Source organism: Diabrotica undecimpunctata, chromosome 1 (genome assembly GCF_040954645.1).
Source record: "Diabrotica undecimpunctata isolate CICGRU chromosome 1, icDiaUnde3, whole genome shotgun sequence".
Taxonomy (NCBI): Eukaryota; Metazoa; Arthropoda; class Insecta; order Coleoptera; family Chrysomelidae; genus Diabrotica; species Diabrotica undecimpunctata.
The window spans coordinates 58,612,247-58,636,176 of record NC_092803.1 but is presented as its reverse complement, the minus strand read 5'-3'; the positions used below and the strand labels follow the sequence as shown (position 1 = coordinate 58,636,176).

Below are 23,930 nucleotides of genomic sequence, written 5' to 3'. Positions count from 1 at the left end.
TTATTTTAGGCCAATTAAACTCATAAACCAATATATATTATAAGATATTATATTCAAGTTGCTTCGCCGTGACGTCAAAGTGTGAGAATAATAGACTAAATATTCATTTGCTCTCTCTGCGCGTTAGCATACCGGTGTAAGTGTATCGTGAGATATATGAAGAATTAAATATGACATTTTACAAGTTTTAGATATAAATCATAAAGAAAGAATATAATTATAAATTTTGCTTAGATTTTGAATTTCTGATCTTTTGTTTAAATTATTATCACTTTTGCTAATACAAACCATTTCCAAAAAAAGTCCTTTTAAATTTATTACTTTCACTTATAATCTCTAAATTAATAATATTTATTCCAAACCTGTCACATAATTTCCGAGCATCATTAATCTCTAAATTAATAATATTTCTTCCAAACTGTTTTGGATGGGTTGGAGTCAATATATATATATATATATATATATATATATATATATATATATATATATATATATATATATATTTGCTAAAGTATCGAAGAATATCTTAGCGTCACCGAGGTCAAAAATAAACCATTTTAGAGTTTGTTTAATATTTCATAGATGTATTTGAAATGTTTTCTTATTTTGTGTCCCTTTTTATGGAACATAAGTAGCAGTAGAGTTAATAGAAGCAGTTTAATCAGTTCAATACGTAGTTACACTTAAAGTGAAATTTGAATTGTTGCTATTGTGTCCAGCTGTACCTGTTCCTGTTTTTTGATTAATATAATTGTTTTTTATTTAATTGTTTTTTAATTAATATAAGACGCGTATGGCAGGGCGGGCGCTCATTTGTACAATGAAAATTTAAACCAGCAAAAATTTGTACTATAATATTGTTCTATAACAATAATAAGCCACAATTAAAGGTTAAAGTGCGTTTATTGACGTTTCAATTTCCACTATGGAAATTGAGAACGATTTCCGAAGTGGAACTAAACATAGCATTTATATAGTCTTAGACTGTAACTACACCGTGTCGGTGTAGTTTCCAAGAACGAAGGGTTCTGAATTGAGTAGGGGTTCTTCAGTACTTCTTGGAAAACCAACTTGGAGGGGGTAGTTCTCAACCTCAACACGGCGTGTGCCGTGTGGTAGGGCACTTCATTGCTCTAGAGCTGAGAAAATGACTCCAAAGGCGGAAGAGCTAAATTAGCTAACGGCATTGTGATGTGGAAAGCCACGATATGACTACCATATTAAAGATCCGTAAGGATATCCCCAGGACACTATAATGACTGAAAATCCTAAACAAACGGCCCTCAATCCCGGGCACCCCTCAAGTGGAGTGGGGGTGCTAAGAATCCCTCGGTCAGCCAATAATGTCCCAAAAGTTAAAAGGAGTGGTACGTGGAACATTCGAAGCATGTACCAAGCAGACAAAGCAGCAAATATGATTCAAGAAATGACTCGCCTGAACATAGATATTTTAGGATGCAGTGAAGTTCGATGGCCAAATTCTGAAATAAGAACTATAGGTGAACAACATATCTATTATTCTGGAGACGACACAACAAGAAACAGAAACGGCGTAGCGATAATGGTAAAAAGGGAAATAGCTAAAGCAGCAATAGGATTTACGCCCATATCAGACAGAGTTGTGCTATTGAAAATATCGTTCAGGCCTACGCACCGACATCAGAATCCACTAAAGAAGAAATAGAAAATTTCTATCAGGCTCTAGAAGACTCTCTAAAACTGACCAAAAAACATGAACTTACTATTATTATAGGCGATTTCAATGCCAAAATAGGACAAGGTACAGTCGAGAATGTCGTGGGGTCATATGGTCTTGGCATAAAAAACGAAAGAGGAGAAAGACTGATCCAATTCTGCCAAGAAACGGATATGGTTGTAACGAATACAGTTTTTAAATTACACCCAAGAAGGCTTTATACATGGAAAGCACCCGGTGATACCCCAGGGAAAATCATAAGAACAAAATTAATTTTATTGAAAAAAGAGGTAAAAGAAATAAATTAGACTTACAATCAATTTAATTTTACTACCCAAGACGATCGGTTTCGCTTTCTAAGATTTGCAAAGCATGATCAAGTCAGTGGTACAAAGTTAATTATATGCTGAAATTATAAAAAGCTCATATTAGGGTGCTGTCTTACAAAGATATAGATCAAAAAAGTTATAGTAATTATGCCAATATTACCTGTCTGTGTTTATTAATATGCATAAAATTACTTTAGCAGACAAAGTAACAACCCAAAAATTGGTAAGAGAAAAAATCTGTTGAGTTGTAATAAAATCGAAATAAACAAAATACTACTTACATTCCGGTACAAGAGTTTTTATATAGTGATTGGTGATACATAGTGCGTCTAACCACATTTAGAAGAAGAAGGCTATAAGGTTGTAAACAGCTAACACTTTATGTAGAAAGAAAATGTGTATGAATGCTTATCCCTTTTTGTGACTTAAGTCGCAATGAGAAAATTGTACGAATTTTTGAATACGGATTTAAAGATATTTGTTGGCTGAGTCGATAACAAGTTTCGAACTTTGCGTCATTATCTGGTAACACTCACAACTTATAATTTTTTGAATGATAAGGTGTATTAGTGGTAATTTATTTTAAATCTATTAGGATATTGATTTAGAAAAAGTATAATTCTTTTATTTTTCATATTCTAAGTTATGCTTGATAGAGTTTTATATACTGAAATAATTTAATACATTTTTGTATCAGAGTAGGTAAGTAAATTTTTTTAGATGATTTAGTTTTAAATCGGTAAGTAAAAAGTCTTTATTAAATCACTACCACTAAATTATTGATTGAAGATGCCATTACGTAAAAAATTAAAAGTAACAGTCAATACTAAATAATGAAACATAAACAAAATGCAGATGAATTAAAAGTTAAAACTTCTGAAGTTTTCTTTCTGACTTTTGCTAATTTTTAATATCGGTACTTAAAAATATAGTAATAACCTATTTTAAATAGCACCAGCCTACTCAATAGTCAGAGAATCGTTGATTTAACATTCTTTCTGGCTTAAAGAAATTTCGACAATCGAAGTTTCATAAATTAAGATGATTTTTATTTTTCTTCTAAATTAGAAAATGTTTAGATAATTAAACTCTTATTAAAACAATAAAGTTTTTTTAAAATTTTATTATTTTAATTTTTATTTAAACATATTTTTAATAAAAGATAATACCATTCCCAGAAGCTGTACAAGTATTACGACTTTACTTGGATTGCATTTTCGAGAAAGTAGAATCAACCGCAATTTCAAAATAACAGAATAATACGGTAATAAAAAATTTAAAGCTTAAAGTTTAAATAGATGGAAATATAAAAAAAATTTAAAAAAAATAGCAAATAGAAGATCGAAAAGTAATGGTAAGATATGGGAAACGAGATATCAGAGTAAAAACAAATAACAAAAAAAAAACGACTCTGCAATTTATATATACTACCAGACAATAGTACTGTCTTCTATACCAAATCTCTTTCTAGCTTCCTCATTTTCTGCTTTGAGAATGTCCAAGTTTTTTTGAAAATCATTCCTCAACTTATTAATCTCACTCTTTAGCTGGTTTACTTCGGTTTCGCACTTACGGCTTTTGTCGAGAGCAGATGTTGCTGTATTACCGACTTGATTAAGAAAACCATTATTAAACTTTTCTGATAGGCTTCTTTTTAGATCAGCAAGTTCTTTAGAAAAGTCCTTGTTGGTAGCATCTGTTAGACTAGAAATTGACATGTTTACGTAATTGTAAAGTGATTCTTTTAATTGCTTAATGTCGTTTGCTGAAGATGAAAATTTGGTGGAAAAAGATCGTTTTGTCTTTTCCAGTTCATCGGAGGTTGTCTTTTGATCAATTGAGCATTTGTCAAGCTTCCCTTCTAGCATTGCTAGATCGTTCTTAAGATTATTTTTAAAAGTGTATATTTCATTCAATGATTGGTTGTATTTTTTATTTGCTGATGCTAAAACATCATTTAATTTTCGACTAAAAAACATTTCAATGTTTGTTAAATTAGCCAATATAAACTTCTTAACAGTTTTTTCTAGCGAGTCTTGAGTGTCCATCAAGTCGGTTTGTAACTTTTGTATGGACCTTTTTGTGTCTTTTTCAAGACTAGTTACTGTATTTAAGCAGGTTGTACTGCTGTGGTTAAGACTTTGTATTGTTGGATTAAGTGTATTTAGAACATTTGATCCTGACGATTGTTTAAGTTTAGCTAATTCTATTTTGATGTCTGTATTATAGTCGTAGAATTTCTTGTTAACATCATTTTTAAATTCCTTTAAATATTTTTCTATGTTATTATTATTTTTATTAAATTCTTTAATGTCTATCTTTAATTGTTTAACACTATTAACTAAATTTGTTATTATCGAATAAATGTCTGTATCTACAGTTCTCAGCTCGTTGATATCTTTGAATAGTTTGTTAATATTATTGAAGTTTGTGCTTATTGATGATTTTACTTTATTCAATTCTGAAAGTACATTTGAAGATGGTCCCTTGTCACTGTTGTGATTCTGTATATCTTTTGCTAGTTTATTTATGGCATTTTTGTTGTTATCAATATTTTGTTGATACAATTTGAGAACTATTTTAATATTTTCTGAATCTGATAAATAATCAGTATCGGTCCTAGTACCAAAGTTTAAGTTATAGGATTTCAGAGTGCAGTCCCTAATAATACTGTCACTAATATCTCCTTTAGATTTGAATGGCGGAAAGAGCTTTCGGTCCAATTTAGGAGTGGATGTAATACCAGGTAGCAGACTAGTAAACGATACTAAGAAACCTTGTTCGTCGACATACCAAGCTTGTTTTCCGTGGCAAACTGTTGTGTTCGATAGGCTTAAGGAAAATGATTGATCGCTTAGTGGAACAGAGTAAATAAGATATTTTCTGTTTTCTACAGTAAAGGTCCAAAAATCAACGTAACCGTAGAAAATTTGCTGAAGTTGATTAGGACATACGACTTTTGGTACTGGATTGACAGTCCATACTACGGCATAGTTATTTCCTTCGGAAGAGTCGTAGCAAAAGCCAGCGTCATACCTGCATTTCTTTCCGGATCTACAATAAAACAAAAACATATTGATTAGAAAATGGTGTACAAAATTCTAGATTTGATTTTATTGTTATAAGTTTGATACCTTTTTTTGAAACTAATATCATTCTAGGCTGTCATTAAGTTTTATGTTAAAAGATGGCAAACGAAAAAGTGGGGCACATATTTGCCTTCACTGCTACGTCTTCTTCGCGTGAATTCATATACCTATTAGCATCAACCCGATTTATTGTAACGTTTGTTTCCTATTATTTCATTTCATTTAAGTTTTTCTTTTCTGTAGTCATTGCTTCTTATTTCTTCAACGTTTTTTTAGTTAAATTGTTTTAGTTTTTTTCATTAGATAAAATCATACCAGCCCAAACTGTTCCCTTTTAATTTTGTTTTTAGTAGCGGTTTCTTGATTTATATTTTATCTAATTTCTTCATTTTTATCTGTCAATTTTGGCATGTTCAGCAATCATTAAATATTCTATTTCGGTACTTTATATTTTCGTTTTCTGTTTTTTCTGTAATGTCTATACTTAACTCGCACTATAATAGTTGTTTCACACGAAACAACCATTCCGTTAAAAATTATCAGTTTAACTCTTGTGTATTATATTTCTTTCTTTCTTTGAGTACTCTTGTATTTAATGCATAGTATATTATGATAGTGACCTTCCTTCGTCTTGTTATATCTAAATTATCTAGATTTGATTATTTACTTCTTTCTTTCTATTATTTCTCTTTGATTTTAATTATTTTATTCTGTGTTCTTTTTTATTTATTATCATCTTGATCTTCTTTTCACTCTTTATTTTTTCCTTCCAAATCTGTCAGCGTCTTCAATTTTTCGTAATTGTCTGCTAAAAGAACAATAGTATTTTTTAATATTATGTCCAATATTATATAAATAATAGTTGACTTAAACTATATCATTGCTTTATGCATTTTTTTATATAAAATATTTCTGATCTTGTTCCATTCAGTTGAACTTTTTAAATTAATTTGTTATTAATCAAGTTATTTTCCCATTCCACTGGAATTTAGCCATAATTGCCTTTATTTCTTTTCTCTTGCCTTTATCTATCAACTGTCTTTTTTGTCAATTTGTCAATTTGTAATGTGTTTTTCCTTTATTACATTTCCAAATTTTTTTCAGCTTTCCCCTTTTGCTGTTTTTATTTTGACAATATTTCGAATTTTTATGTATACTGTTGTTTATCTTATTGAATTTTCGTGTTATTATATATTTCCGTCCATTTTTTATTTTCGTTCGTTCCTGAACGTCTTTCGATTAGAAAGCCACACACTTCTAGTGCGGAGTTGTAAGCTGTATTTTTAAAAATTTCCCATTTCCAATCAAATGATCCTATTTTCCTATTTTGATATGTTTGAAATATATTCCTATTTGTAATATTCTTTGATATTCATTTTTAATGTTTTCATCAGCGCAAGAGACATCATCAGACAATGATATTTCCCTTTAATGTAGGTAAATTCAAAGTCATATTTTTGAGGCAATAATATTCCTTGACGTATTTTATTGTTAACCAGTTATTTTTCATTAAATGAATTAAAGCAACATTATCTGTTTTTAGCGTAAATTTTTGTTGATGAAAAATGCTATTTCAGTTATACCGTATTTCCTTTCACAAGCTTTTGATACTCTAGACATTACTTGAAAATTGTGATTAGAAAAAGAAAAAAACATAAAAAGGATCATGAACTCTTTGGCGGAAATCTTATTTTAACAGTCGGATTTGCTTACTTAATCCATGAACGGCTAACGTTACCATATGGTAACAGTTGCGCCCATCTCTATTTATGTTCATATTGTTGAGATTTGTTGGAAATTCAGTATATCGGTTGCGTCATTTTACTGTCGAATATTAGTGCAAGCGATGGTTTAACTGGATTCTTCAAAACAAAATTATTTTTAGTTGAATTAGTGTGTTGAAGTTTGTGGTTGAAAATAGACTCTCAACCTAGTGGACTTGCATATGAATGAAATGCATACGCATAGAATTGCATATGAACGAAAGAAAAGAATATTTAACTAATTTCATCCATTAAAATTAATAAGTGTGAGTTGTGACAATCCTTTTAAGCCATTGTTAAGGACATACCACAGATTAATCTACGAAGCCTTTGCCAAAGGAATTCTAACCTATAATGAAGTTTGTGGTATAAAATAGACTCTCAACCTAGTGGACTTCCGTCTAGAGTAAGTGTTAGAAATATTTTATTTTAAGCATAATTGTCAAAATATTGATAATATATGACGGTTAATAGATCACTTTCGATCTATGTTATATTATTTTAATGTTAAAATTTACCAGCTTCATTATTAGCACTATTTTGTAGAGCGTTACGATATGGTAACGCTAGCCAGTTATGGGTGCTAATGTTAAATTACTGTTTATTTGTTGCAGGTGAGGTTTTACGTTAGGAGAGGCTTTGAACATGGTTTATGATTATGAGATTAATATTCAAAAAAATTTTAATAGAGCCTCTAGAATAAAATCTTCTCACGGATGAAAACTCAGGTGAAGAGGATAATGAAGGTATTGTTGACAATCTTAAGAAGCAACATCTAACAGCCCCTGCTGAAGTACGATTTCATACAGAGCAGTTTGAAGAGGATGAAAGGTACGAAATACCAAAATGACCAGGCAGAACCAAATAAATGGAGATTTAGTTCCTCGTGCAAGACAATTTTTAAAACAAAATGATGCACGATTCAAAAGCTTATTCCCTCTTAAAGGTTTGGAAACATTTTTGAATGATGACATAATTTAGTTCATTGTTGACGAATCAACTAATTAGCAATTTTCTTGAAAGACACAAATTCTATCACGCTGGATGAAATGAAATGTTGCTTTGCTATTCTCATTTTATCGGGACATGTCGAATTATCTGGTCGAGATTTTTACTGGGACTCTCAAGATGACATGCGAAATAAAATGGTAAGTCAAGTTATGCGCCTAGATAGATTTCGTCAAATTCGAAGATACCTGCACGGTTCAGATAACAACGAACCGGAAAAATCTGATAAAATGTGGAAATTGAGGCTGTTGATGGATAAGTTGAAAAAAAAATTTAGACTGGATTCCAGAACAAAACTTGGATTTTGACGAATGCATGATAAAATATTTCGGGAACATCCCTGTAAACAGTTTATTCAGGGAAAATTAAATAGGTTCGGCTACAAGATGTGGTGTCTGAATACTGCATCAGGGTATCTAGTAAATTTTGGTCTATACCAAACCACAAACCACAAGAAAACACCACATTTTAAATTGAACTTGGAAAAAACATAGCTCCAATTGTAAATATGATACACGAATTCCCTGAAGCTAACCAAATTTTACCATTCAAATTTTATTTTGACAACCTAATTAAGGGTTTTAATATTATATTTTATTCAAAACAACTGAAATACGATTCAGAAAAACCGCTTACCCAAATCTTGCTCATTACCCCAAAAGAAAGATCTTTTGAAACAAACTTTGAGAGGTGGCTATAGTTCAAGACTAAACAAGGATGATGACGTAATTATCGTTAAATTGGTAGATAACAATGCAGTTGCTGCAGCGTCTACATGCCATGGAATAAATCCAGTTGGTCATAAAATTATATAAAAAAAATTATTCAAATCAGTCGTCCATCAATTATAACTGAATATAACCGATTTATGGGAGGTACTGATTTGTTAGATGAGAATCTTTCAAGATACCGGATAAATATCAGACGTAAAAAGTGGTGGTGGGCAATCTTCACATGGTTGTTAGATATTTCTATGGTAAATGCATGGAATGTTTACAGGAAGACGCAATCTACACCTCAACTAGATTTTAGAAGACAAGTAGTACAAGCATATCTTACCAAATATAAGGCTCCCCCTAAAGGCGCTGGAAAACAGCAATATCACGTTCCATTGTGACATTTAACAGAGTGTCAGATGATCTACGATATTATGGTCGTAGACATTTACTTGTGCCTAATGAAAATAAGAAAAGAAAAATATGTGCCAGGGAAGGGTGTTCAATCTAACGTAAAAAATGTTTGAAATGTGACAGTGGGCTATGTATATAATGTAATGAAATATTCCATAACAAATAATTTTGTATTGCGTATTAGGCTAGCGTTACCATATAGCAACAGTACAATTGTGGTTAATAAAGTGTATGCCTTTCATATATTTTTTTTATTTTCCGAAAATATATAGTTTTAATAAGATAAGAAAAAACAAATTTCGCTGTTAAAGGGTTAATACAATACTCACTTAAGAAAAACTACGTTCTGTGATGTATCAGCATCGGCATAGTACGTTTTAAGAGTAACTTTGGATCCTCCCACGTTGACACGGTGGTCATCGCCATATTTGTCAATGAATATTTTGGTTCTGGCAGCAGTAACGCAGTTCTTGGTAATGTCGTAATAATTATTTTTCGGGTTGCCGTCAGTATAGAAACATTCTATCAGTTCAATTTTAGATGATGGCACTGTTCTATAAATAAATGATAACTTTCTTGATACTTCCGGACTTGAGCACTTTTGGGCGAAGGAAATCTGCCAGCTATAGAAAAGCAGGAGAAATAGAAGTGATTTCATCCTAAAATTAAAATTGCAAGTGAATACATTAGAGTTGTCAGTTTTTATTGGGGTGATAATTTTGTTACAAAATCGGGAACTATATTCAAATAGTTGGTCTCATAATTCAATAAAAACATATTTTTACGTTTATTTAGTTTCATTCCATTGATATCTGCAGTTATATTTATGAAAAAATATATTTATTGATATTCTGGTAGAAAATGGGTTAACTGATTAAAATGGTAATTGTATCCATGCAGTCTAACGTCTGGGAAAATAACAGCATCTTCAAAATCAAGCGTCACTGTTGTTGGTTTCCGTCCGCCTAGTTTTTTGTCAGTATTGTAAACAGCCTTATATACGTTTTCATTTTTTTGTTTGAAGCGCATAGAGCACAGGAACAATTCTTGTCTACTTTAAAATGTATAATATATGTCTGAATTTTCAATATGAATGAGTCAGAATAAATTAAATTATTAGAAGAATTTTTTAGCAAACAACATAAACAAAATTTGTTTTATTTTTATTCATATTTTGTATTTTCACAACGGCATCCGATTTTTAAGTCGAAACGTCAATAAATTTAATTTTCAACATAAATTGTGGCTTATTTTCCATTTAAAATAGTAAATTGCATAAATAAAATATTAAGGGATTGTTGATTATTTCTATACAGGGTGTTTCAAAAATTGTAACGCCATCCATTTTCAAGATACAGGACGTTGAAGAAAAAAAAATTTACGCATTTTTTACGATTTTGCCGAAACTAGTGGCAACATTGTAATGAAATTTTATACGAATATGTTTTGGAAGCTGATACATCCCATGAATTTGTTTTTATATCTGATTCTCATAGAGGGCGCTAGTTACACGGATCGTACTAAGTATTAGTCAATATAACTTTATTAAGAGTATAATTATTAATCAAAATTTCAAATAAACTTAAACATCATTCAATGTTACACGAAAAAGGTACTCTTGGTAAAACTTGATGCTGTGTACCGTTTTCGGAATATTTTGATTTGAAAATTATGTAGTAATAATTGATGCTGGTAGTAATGATAAAGTTCTAATAGGTATACCTCTATTTTCTCCAAGTGTGCCATGGAAATCTCACATTTATTGATTGTTATGACGATAAATCAACAATAATTAGAGTTTTGAAACCTTGTTATTTGTAAAATCAAATCAACATGTACCCAAATGTTGAATACACTGACATGTTAGATGTCAGATGCAGAAAAGTTTCATAGAAGAAACTTACCAAGTAAAAAAACATTTAGAGCCGTAGAACGACGTTGTCGAGAAACTGGGAATGTGAGACCAAATAAAATAAATTCTGGTAGACCAAGAATAACAAGAACAATTAATAAAGAAAATAATATTTTAAATTTACTTGATCAAGATCCAACAGTTAGCGTAAGGAATATAGCAAGACAAACAAATACTTCTTCTTCAAGTACTTGGCGGATACTGAAAGAACAGCAATTACATCCTTATCATTACAGACAAGTCCAAGAGCTCTTGCCAGATGATCTACCGGTTAGAGTGGATTTTTGTGAAACATTGCAACAAAGGACAGCCCACAATCCAAATTTTTTAAAATGCATTCTTTTTACGGACGAGGCCACCTTTACGCGCCAAGGTATGTTTAACTCCCATAATGTACACTACTGGTGTGATAAGAATCCATGAGTCAAAAGGGTATCACATTACCAACACTCATTAAAAGTTAATGTTTGGGCAGCAACTTTAGGTAACAAATTAATAGGTTATCATATTCTGCCTGGAAATTTAAATTTGGTCGTATATTAAGGAAAAAGTCTATGCCACAGAGGTAAATTCACGCCAAGAAAGAATTCAACGTCAATTTAATGACATCATAGCTGATCCCTTACCGCTTAGAAGGTTAATGGAATCTTTAGAAAAAAGAATAGACTTGTGTATTCGCGAAAACGGAGGGCATTTTGAACACTTACTGTAATTGAATTTTATTTTATGTTTTTAGTCATTAATTTAATTTGCTTCTGGTTAGTTTTGTTTAATTACTAACTATTTTATACCAGCATCAATTATTACTTCATAATTTTCAAATCAAAATATTCCAAAAACGGTACACAGTATCGAGTTTTACCAAGAGTACCTTTTTCGTGTAAAATTGAATGATGTTTAAGTTTAGTTAAAATTTTGATTAATAATTATACTCTTAAAAAAGTTTTATTGACTAATACTTAGTATGATCCGTGTAACTAGCGCCCTCTATGAGAATCAGATATAAAAACAAATTCATGGGATGTATCAGCTTCCAAAACATATTCATATAAAATTTCATTACAATGTTGCCAGTAGTTTCGGCAAAATCGTAAAAAATGCGTAAAATTTTTTTTTTCTTCAACGCCCTGTATCTTGAAAACTGATGGCGTTACAAAAATTTTTTACTAAGCAAACCCCAATTATTTTTCAGTGTTTTACCTACCCTAGAGACGGGGTTACCTTTTTTTGAAACACCCTGTATAAATTAGCTACCTTACTGTTTGTGTCAAATGTTAACAAGTACTATAAATTTAAAAATTGGAGTTTCTTCCCTAAGAGTCTTTTTATATTTAATGTGTATTAGTTAAGTACAAACATTTAAAATAATCCTTCATATTTTATCCAGGCTTAGGACTGGCTATGATGAATCATAGGCATGTTTAATTTTTTTTTTGTTTTTTTTTGTCATTTTTTTATTTTAATGTTTTTTTTAGTGAAATTTTTGAATATTTGCCACGGAGACCAAAAATGATTTTATATCACAAGAGCACTGCAATAGTTTTGTTGCACTCTGTATCCTATTATCCAGTTGAATAAACATTTTCTTTCGTTTCTACACCCCTCTTCTACTTGCTCCAAAGGTAGTATGATAATGCAGAACACATTCTTAAATAAAGTCTAACGTTATCGTCGTTAATGTATTGTGTTGTCAGTCCGATCGACTGAATGTTTCTCCAAAGCGACTGATTAAAACGGTAGTTGCATCCATACAGTCTAACATCTGGGAAAACAGTTTTGAGAGCTTAAATAACAACATCTTCAAAATCAAGTGTCACTGTTGTTGGTTTCCATTCGCCTAGTTTTTTTGTCAGTATTGTAAACAGCCTTCTATACGTTTTCATTTTTTTTTTTGGTAGAAGCGCATACAACACAGGAACAATTCTTGTATCGTCGTCAGTGTTGCCCATATCAACATGCACGGTATATATTTGTGTAAACTGTTTAAAGGAACTCTTAAATATACCGTCGACAAAAAAATCTGTTTTTGTTGCTAACGTTTCCATTGCTTTTGAAGTCAAAAAATATAAAATTCTTTCTTCTTCTTCAGTGTCGTCAAAACACAAAACGTCTATCCATCTTCTAATGTCAACATTTCCAGTGGGATATCTATTTCAATAGACGATGCTGGTTCTAGTCTGACACCAGTTGGTAAATGCCTTGAACGACACAGTGTAGACTTATGTGAGGCATACAAAGGAATTTCACTCACAAAATCGACTCCTTTGGTAAATAGTTTTTCGAACTCTTCCATGTAAATGTCTGGGATTTTAGCGTCTTTTCCTCGAGCTCCCTTTTTTGAAATGAACGTAGCCTTTTTACTTCTAAGAGAGCTACATCGGGGACACAGGTTTGTTGGTTGACTTCGAGTAATTCCGTCAGTTTTGTTTTCATCCTCCCTTTACAGTTGTGGTGACGGTCTTTTACACATACCTAAGTTACAACATCTTTCTTATTCTTCCTATATTTTCGATACTGATATCCAACGTGAAGAGCAGAAGGTTTTCCCTTGGTGTTTTCAATCACTTCAAAATTTTCCATTATTAAAAGTTGTTACGTACTGCACTAAACAATCTCTCAACCTAACAATATACAAATAATATGCATTTGTTTTTATATTTAGATTTTGGTAATTCCCCCCCCAACCTTATAACTAGGCAAATACAAACTTTCTAAAAATCCGTAACGATGGGATTATTCTGGTTTAGCCATTACTGTTTATATTACGTATTCATCGAAATATATATAAGCGGATTAAAATATTTCAATGGGGTCGACCGCGCCTGTTAATAACTCAGGTGATTACTAACTTACGACCTTAGATTTCTAGCTTTTAAGTTAAATGTCTGATCACAAGTGCAACGTTACCTGCCGAAATATTTTGGATTAACCGCTTTTGCAACGAAACTTACCTTGACCGCATATGCAACGACCGCATCTGGACCTATTTCCACAGCGGTCCTCGCTATACGACGGTTCAAACGAAACTAATAATAAATGTTATAAGATATGAATTTATACATTATCGAAAGAATCAGTTGATATAGTAACTGTTTGCATATCATTTTTCGAAAAAGCTTTGCAAGTTTAAGATGGAAGGCTCACCAGAGATTTAATAAAAAAATCAAGAAAAAACGAATTAATCACTCCTCTAATGGATAAAAGAGGCAAGGGGCCCGCTAAGAATAAGACAAAGGAAAGGGATATTAAAAACATAAAAGATTTCATTAACAAATTTGACAAATATACATCCCACTATAGCCGCAACAAACATCCTAATCGAGAGTATGTATCTGTCACTTGATTTAAATATCTCAAAACTTTTTGATTTGTATGTGCAAAGTGAAGAACCAGAGATGTAAAGGTATCCAAATTCGTCTTTTCGAAAATATTAAATAAAGATTTTAATCTTCATTTCCGTTACCCTCTTACTGACACTTGCAAACGATGTGATGCTTATAACATGAAAATAAAAAGCTGGTGTGGGTGTAGAAAAAAGCTGAATGGAAAAAGAAAAAGAGTTACACCTACGGAAGGCAGAAGCAGCTCGAAGTGGAATAAAGAAAGATGTAGTCAATGATAAAGATACCACAACAGAAATTACATTTGATTTGATAAAAGCTTTAGCTACTCCTAGTATTTCTACGGGAGTGGCTTATTACAAGAGACAGCTGTGAATGTATTGTTTTGGCATCCATAATCTAACGACAGGTCAGATACACATGAAGGCATAGTCTCACGTGGTCCATAAGAAATTGGTTCTTACATTTTACACTACCTACGTAAAAACGTATGTTAACGATTTTCCGGTCACTCTTATTTGCCATGTGACAGATATTTTGGAGTCATAGAAAAACAAAAACGATATTTTAAAGACATTTTTTTGCCAGACAATTGGGTAAAACTTATTTCCAGTTCCAAAAAGAATAATAAATTTTAGGTATTTAAAATGATCTCTTAATATTTTAAGTGTACTGAAAAACTAGAGAAGTTACTTACAAACCGGAAAAAAGGGGAGCAAGATATAAAAGTAGAGCGGTTTAAAATACAATGACTAATGTTCAAAGCAGAAGAGGCCTTCATAATGTATTGGAATATTTCAAAAAAAAATTTGTGTATTATTTAATTGTGTTGGTTGAGTTAAGTCTCAAAAAAAAGAACAGATGTTTTTCAGATAAAAAGAGAAGACTTCGACTTGGATATCCTCTATCCTGCTAGAAGACCCATAGAGTAACTATAATATAAAGACCTTTAGAGTCTTTTTCCTAACATTCCGTCGGCATATCATACCATAGATAATGGTATGGGATCGGAAACAGAAGAATAGGTTAACCAAGTGAAAGTTTTATGTTTTTTCGTACAAGCTTAATATTTGACATAGTGGCACAACTGACTTTTTTTTATATAAGAAAAGATTTTTTATTAATCTTTTGCTCATTTGACTCAGATAATGTATAGGGTTTCAGAAATATTTATGTAAGTAAATAGAATAATACTTGTTACTAAAAATAACTGGTTCCATTTTTAGCTTAATTCTTCAAAACATCAATTTTACATTTAGACCATTGTGCTTGTCAGCGACTCATGTATAATCTCGAAAGGTATAGTTAAATTCGCAGAATGGTAGAAAATAAAGTAGTTAAAATTGCCTGAGATGTCACCAGGAGAAAGAAGAAGTATAGGGCCATCTAGAAATAGAAAAATATGGAATGACAATATTCTAGTTACCGTACCAAGAGGTAATGTTAAAGAAAAACAGGCGATATGCTTGGATTAAACTATAAGAAGTAAAAAAAGACTATGGGTAAACTGTATTGGAATAAAACAGCATGCATACGTATCCATGAAGAACAATTAGATATCAACATTAAGATAGTTGGTCTCAGCTTGCGTAAAGGACGGACTCTGAACTTAGTAGGGGTCCTTCAGTACTCTCGCAAGATAGATTGAGATGGGAAGTCCTCAACCCCGACACGGCGCGTCCCAATGGCTGATAGGGAAGGTATTGTAGATATGCAGGACAGGTACCTACGAATGAGGCTTGGCCAAATAAATACCCGTGGATCAACTGAGGACATAACACAGGTCAGCAGCTGTGTCATTAGTGGCCCGTGGCTGACGAACACAATTCTTGAGAGGTGCGGTACCACAAAGTTGCAGGCGACAATCAAGTTTATTTAACCGGCTGTCCAACCCGTCTGGCAGGCGTGGTGTTTTAATGCCAATATACGCCTTAAAACCGCAATGTCAGATTTTAAAACGAATCTCCCAAGGATTCTGGGGGAGGGGGGACAAAAAGTTGACTATACGGAAACCCAAAAACCCCATAACTCTTTACGTTAGTACATACATTGTTAGAAGTCTATTGTCAAAAGAGAGATTCACGGAAATGTAAAAATTGAAATGAATAAAATTAAATAAGATATCATAGGTATCAGAGAAGTTAGAAAGAGAGGTGAAACTTTAAAAACACTGAAATCAAGGCATATATTCTATCAAACTGGCCCACCGAATAAGAAAGTTCTGCGAAAAAGGACGAGTTCTGCGAAAAAGGACGAGTATTGCTGCTATTGAGGAACACATAGCGGAATTAAAATGGAATTGGGCTGGCCATGTAGCGGGAATGCATGTCTCACGATGGAGGAGCAAAATTACACATTGCAGGCGAAGAGCAGACAAACGTAGTAGAGGAAGACCACCTATACGTTGGGCTGACGACATCAGGCGTACCACGAAAAATTGGCAACAAAGAACACAACATAGCAAAGAATGAGAGATTTTAAGGGAGCATTATGTCCAGCAGTGGACGTAATAAATAAAGGCTGGATGATGATAACGATGATTAAGATTAAGATTAAGACAAGGATTCATACTTTCTATTGTTAGTTCTAAAAAGTTAGTGGAATTAAGATGAATGTCGACAAAATAAACAGCAAAATATGTTATTGCGATACAATAGCTTTGCAGATCGTCCCGAAGAACTAAAATATAAAGGATAAATTACGAAAGCGAGTAAATAAATACGGACTTTCGTTGAAAATATATGAGAATCCCCAAAAACAAAACCCATGTTGGAGAGATATAAGTAAATTTTCACCGTCTAAAGAGGGTAAAGACATTCACGTATATTGTAACCATTGTCAACGAAGATTAAGATCAATCTTTGGACATTATGTACCGAATAGAGAAAATAAAGCCAGCATTTTTTAAAATGTTAATATTATTTAGATCATTTCGCTATACCAGTTCGCAGTCAGGGTCCTTATAACACAAGGGATAATGAAGGAGGAGGATGGAGTAACAACCCCGTAAAAACCAGGGTGTAACTTGCTTCGGTTAATAGTACCCTGTGAGGGCCCCTGTCTAGAGGGACACATAAAGATAAATGGCGAATGGAGCAGATGAGGTTGTATTCAATGCTGCTGAAGGCGAAAGAATATTAAAGAAAAGACCGATCTCTGAAGTCTTGAAAGACAATCGGTGTATGAGAAAAACATCCTAAGAAATAATTATTCTGCACCCGACGTGGAGGGTTTGAAAATTGGGCCTGTCTCCAATTGCTTGTAAAAAATTTTATTCCAACTAGGCCCAGAATTCGGAATATACTAGATGGAGCACATGGACGACGACCACGGCGACAAAATGGGACGTACAGAGCTGATGACGTAAAACGAAAGACGTTACTAAAGAACTAGAACAATAAAAAATTAACTTATTGAACAAAAACTTATCTTATATTTATAGTTATAAACATAACTTAGTATTTATACTTATTAATAAAAGTCGAAAGCTTACAGGGTGACTCCACAAGATACCTATTCCAAAAAAGAATATCCCAAAAAAGCAGAAACACATTATGTCGCAGACATAATAGTCTAATATCTTAGCCTCGGGCAAAAAAGTTCTTGATAAAAGAAATTTAAATAAAAATAAATCGTTCCTAAGGCGAAGAACTCTGTGGTTTTGTACAGAAGTGAAAAAAAAATGTAAAGAAAAGAAAACAGTATACCTGAAATACATGTCAACAGAAACAATAGAGGCATACCATAGTTACAAGGTAATTAGAAACAAAACACATACACTTGTAAGGAAAATTAAAAATGATTACAAAGAAAATATGGCGTTTTATAGGAGATCAAAGAACGGAGGTAAAGGAACTAATAGAGTCAAAACACATAGAAAAGAATACGTGGATTGACTACCCAAATAAGTTCTATGCAGAAGAAGAACCAACGACACTGGAACCGAAAACAACAGAAATGATTACAAATGAAGAACTTAATATAAATGTACACGAAGGTCGTAAAATACTTGAAAAGCTGAAGAACAGAAAAGCAGCAGGTAAATACCAAACGATTTACTAAAACACTGTAGAGCAGCAATAACAGAACAATTAACGACATTAATTAATAAAATTATATAAGACAGTAAATTACCAGAAGAATGGAGAACGAGCGAACCAATTCTATTGCTAAAAATGGAGATAAAAAACAGCCAGAAAAGTACAGAGGTACAAACTTGTTAAATGCTACCCTAAAATTTACAACTAAAATTTTACAAGTACTAATAAATCAGAAGATAAGTTTAGCAGATGAACAACATGGTTATTGTAGTGGACGATCGTGTACAGATGCAATATTCGTTATAAAGCAAATTACTGAGAAACTACTACAGCATAATAGAGCAGAATTTGTGTGTCTGATTGACTTAAAGAAAGCGTCTGGCAGAGTAAGACTCAAAGATGTAATCCATCTTTCGCATAATAGATAAAAATCTTCCCTAAATAATGTAAAAACTATCAAAAACATCTACCACAACAACAAAATGAAATGACAGCTGGACAGCTGGACAACTTACAGAACCTATATAAATAGGCAGCGGAATAAGACAAGGGGACTCATTGAGCCCTATGCTCTTTAATTTAATCATGGATGAAATCATCAAAAGCGTTAACAAAACAACTGGATACAGAATGGGAAACAAAGGAATAAAAATATTCTGTTAGGCAGACGTTGCAATATTAATAGACCAAGATGAAGATAGTCTGTACAGACTGGTCCAAAGATTTAACACAAGAGCAAAAGAATTTAATATGACAATCTAATCTCAGAAAACTAAAACAGTAATAATTAGTAAAGAACCAACCAGATGTAAAATAGAAATTGACGGCATAATAATACTATATGAAGAAACAGACACATTAACACTGGGATGAAGTCAAGAATTTATATAGCCAGTGTAAAACCAATAATGAAATATGCCTCAGAAACAAGACCTGACACAGCCACAACACAAAGGCTACTGGAAATATTAGAGATCAGAGTACTGGAAAAAATTATAGGAAATACGCTGAAAGATCGACAGAGAAGTAAAGACATTAGAAGAAAATGTAACGTACAGTGTATAAATGAATGGACACATAATAGAAAAATGGATGAAACTCGTGTCGTCAAAATAGCAAGAGATAAGTCACCAATCGGCAGAAGAAGTATCGGTCGACCGCGCAAAAGATGGAGTGGCAACCTAACATTTTATGAAAAGATAGTCATTGCAAATTTTAACATTTACGAACACAAAATTATTATATTAGGCGAATGTAATGCACTCAATGAAAATGCATCTGTACACGAAAAAGTGTACAATCTAACAGTAACTAGGATAGGTATTCTTAAAAATAGGCAATTGGCGTAAATTGTTATAATATACATATATATATATATATATATATATATATATATATATATATATATATATATAGTCGGTATTTAGGCGGCACACGCCCTTCCGGTAGGGATCTATGGAGGAGTATCACCGAGCCGCAAGCCCTTATCTCTTGCCGTACTGCTCCACCATAGGCCGATCAGACACCAACATATTCCAGCATAAATTGTTATAATAATAACACTAAATATAATATAATAAACAAGAAAAAACGCGCATCTGAATGGGTAAACCTCTACACGAGCGACATCCGAATGAAGTCAGTCAAGACTATGTCGACAATATAGCGTCGAACTATTGGCTGACATCAGGAAAGATGTTCCCTGAAACAGAAGGTTCATTACTCGCCATTCAGGATCAGGTTATACCAACCAAAAATTACCCGAAATATATCGTCAAAGACCCTCAGGTCCAAAACGACAAATGCCGATATGGATGTCAAGCCCAAGAAACTATCCAACATCTTACTGGGGTCTGCCAGGCATTTGCTGCAACTGAATAAAAGGAACGCCATGACTCAGTAGGGAAGATCCTCCATCAAGAGATAGCATTTAAACTGGGACTTCTACAAACAAACCATCTCCCATATTATCAATACATTCCTGAGAGTATGCTTGAGAATAACAACTACAAGCTATACTAGGATCTCACTGTGCTCACAGACCAAACTGTAGCACATAATAGACCAGATCTTGTGCTAGTTAATAAACTAACAAGACAAATAACACTAATCGTTGTGGCGATACCTAACAACAATAATCTGCGTGTTAAGTACAACGAAAAGATCGCCAAATACTGAGATCTGGAAATACAAATAAGGAGACAATGTAGAATGGAAAGTATTCAGATGATACCTATTATTCTTTCTACCACTGGAGTCATCCTGAAGAACCTCCTAGAAAACATAAAAAAGCTAGGTCTAAATGAACATCTCTGCAGAACGCTGCGCTACTTTCGACGTCCAGATGCGTATGAAAATTTTTGGGAGATACACCGAGTACCAAGTCACCTAGGACTCGATAACATGAAAAGCGTCGCACCAGAGCTCAATCCCTTTGATACCGTAGGTATCTGGGGTGAGTGAATTTTCTCCTTAGAGGAAGTGTGAGCTGTTTTGAGGTTACCTAACTTTATCTAACAGGCTTGGGGTCAAATTAAAAAAACAATGAAAAAAAGCGATTCACTTAGTCTATTGCCTTCACTTAAAGGGAGAAATTGCCAATAATAAAAATAATATTCAAAGTTTACACTACCTTTATTGCTTTTCCAACTACCACCGTATAACACAAAAATTAGTTCTCTAAGTAGATATTTATATATAATAATCTTATCGTACTCTTTGTAACTACTGATGGCAAACAATATTTTAATACTAAGTGTTATCATAGTATAAGTATAGTCTTATCCTGAGAAACCTAACGTAAAAATTCTGCACGGTTCAAATCCGTGCTAGGGTATATAGCTATAATAGACCTGGAAAATTAACAAATAAAAAGCCTTTTCCTTGACACTCTTTGATAAAAGTATTTAACAACTGCTTTTAAGAAATTGGGTGATAACAATATGTAATAAACAAAATATGCAAAATATTAAATGTCATTTTTTTACTAACAAACAAAATATAAGCAATGTAAGATCGCTATTTGATTTTAATGCACTCTAAAGGTGAATATTGGGAAATACTATGAAAAAAAGACAAAATTTTACTGAAAAAGCGTAGAAAATCATTTGAAACGAGAGTTTTTAATGGTATGTTTGTTAATTTGTTGCTTAATTATGGCAACAATGGCTTTACAAGTCGATTGCAGCCAGTTATTAATAACGCTAACGAGATGATTCTATTCTTATTAGATTCTATTGCAAATGCAGCGAACAAAAATGATGCACACCAATTAAACAATCAACAAAACCTGTAAAAGTTCCTTCGTGGTGGGATGAAGAGTGCCTAGCTGCTTCAATTTTAACGAAAAATTCTTTTTAAACAAAGTTTAAATCTACTCTAACTCTTTTGAATTTTAATGAATATAAAAGAAACGAGGCTATGTGTAAACGTACTTTCCGCTTAAAAGCTAAGTCTAGGTGGGTACAGTATTGCTCTTCTCTTAATAGGCAAACCCCTTCATCAGACATTTGGAAAAGGGTAAATAAAATTCAGTTTTAAAATTGCTCCAGACTCTGTTCATTTGCCAATAAATATACCAGATAACCATATCGATATCCACATTTTTACTAACTCCTATTACTCCGAGGAAACTTACAGCAAACATTAAAATGTCAAAAAACACAACTCCAGGTATGGACGGTATAAACTACCTCATGTTAACAAATCTTCTCGAATTGCTATATCTATGCAAAATATTTAACATTTTACAAAAAGGAGATACTTTTAATTCTCTTAAGGAATGTCTAGTCGATCCTATGTCACGTCCTGATGTCATGTCTACTAAAACACTTACACGGATACTGAAAACTGGATTGGAATGGTGGAGTGGAAACAAAGGCATATTCCCGGTAGCTCAGTCAGGCTTTCTGAGAAATAAAGGAACCATCGACTGTATGTCACAATTAACTACTGATATCCACTATTTCTTGATATTTCGGGTGCATAATGATAACGTTATTTTAAACTTACACATATAGGAGTCCCAACTTGATGTGCACAGGTATTGGTTAATCTATTTATTAATAGACACGTATTCATTCAGTGCAATAATAAATTGATTGGTCGCAGGTTAGTTTATCAAAGTTGGCTACAAGGGATCTTTGCTTAACCCTCTCTTGTTTAATCTATATACTATGGATCTACATGGTATGGGTATTAATTGTAATATTTTACAATACGCCGATGATTTCTGTCTTTACACTTCTAAAAATACTTATCAAGAATGTATTGATTTAATATAACGGATTATGTACAGTGAAAGAGAATACTTTCTTATCCAAGGGTTGGTACTTACTTGGAATAAATCCGCTGGGGTGTTGTTTACTCGTCATCGTTTACCGAATATATCCAGTATTATAATTGATAATCTAAGTATATCTGTCCGTCCAAAGGCACTATACTTATCTCGGCGTCACACCAGATACCAAATTAACATGGGAAGAACATATTAATAACTGTTTAAATAAATGGGAAAAAAGCCTAAATGTTTTAAAGATAGTTAACCGTCACAAATGGGACGATGATCATAAGGTTAATCTAATGTTTTATAGGGTATATAACAGGTTAACACAGTTATACCAGGTTATACCAAACATAGAAACTTTAGTTTTCTTTTATTATTAGTAGAAAAAGTTGTGAAATGATAGGTAATCTTAAGTATTTTTTATTATAGTTATAAATAATATGCTTTAAAAATCAATTTTAAAAAAAAATAAATTTTTTGTTTGAAAATCAAATCTATACCTGTTACTTTTTCTTGAATTATGCTTATCATTTTTAAAATTACTTTTATTAACTAAAAGAACGTTATAAATATATTTTAAACAAATAAATTATTATAAACTTTGTATAATTATAAATATGTATATATATATATATATATATATATATAATATATATTATATATATATATAATATATATATTATATTTATATATATATTATATGTATATATATATATATATATATATATATATATATGTATATATATATATACATAAATATATATATATATATATATATATATATATATATATATATATATATATATATATATATATACAGATTGAACCAATTTAAAACGGAACATACAATTTAATATATGTCTGTTTGAACTGCATTTGAAATAGTGGACCAATATAAAACTTGGACAAAAATAAATCCATACCCGGTGATAGACATTGTATAAAATATCGTTCAACTATCTGTCTCCTTTAAAGGAAAGAGGAGCTTGCCTTATAGTCGGAGAGATAGAGCCGAAATTTTGAACTGATCAGTAATATGACATTTCTCTATTGGAATATATTCATTGTAACTGGGTTAAGACTTTGCCTTACAGGCGGACGCCCCTCGTGGTACAGGGGGTGGCTATACAGGGATGAAGTTGTCATTTTTTTCGGAAAAATTAACGATCGATAATATGGCTGAACATTTGCCCAGAGTAAGATCTTGGTATAACTAGACGAAATCCCAAAGGGCGGACGCGAGAGTGGATACATAAGGGGTGGCGGACAGGGGTGAAGTTGCAATTTTTTGGGGAAAAATTAACGATAAGTAATATGTCCGCCATTTTCATGGCTTA

General features: G+C 32.3%; 1 protein-coding gene across 2 annotated transcripts in view; it reads right to left on the bottom strand.

The window, feature by feature from the left end:
* Positions 1–21,070, bottom strand: part of LOC140449676 (uncharacterized) — a 107,372-nt gene extending 86,302 nt beyond the window's left edge. The window contains exons 1-3 of one of the 2 annotated variants that reach the window (XM_072542968.1): positions 20,941–21,070; positions 9,345–9,674; positions 3,134–5,079 (exon numbers count right to left, since the gene is read on the bottom strand). In XM_072542968.1, coding sequence (XP_072399069.1) covers positions 3,453–5,079; positions 9,345–9,673 — 1,956 coding nt within the window. In that variant the 5' untranslated portion in view covers position 9,674; positions 20,941–21,070 and the 3' untranslated portion in view covers positions 3,134–3,452. Of the gene's footprint in view, positions 1–3,133; positions 5,080–9,344; positions 9,675–20,940 lie in introns of those variants that run through there. The other variant, XM_072542960.1, reaches the window with a different exon arrangement.
* Between the last annotated feature and the right edge of the window lie 2,860 nt (positions 21,071–23,930).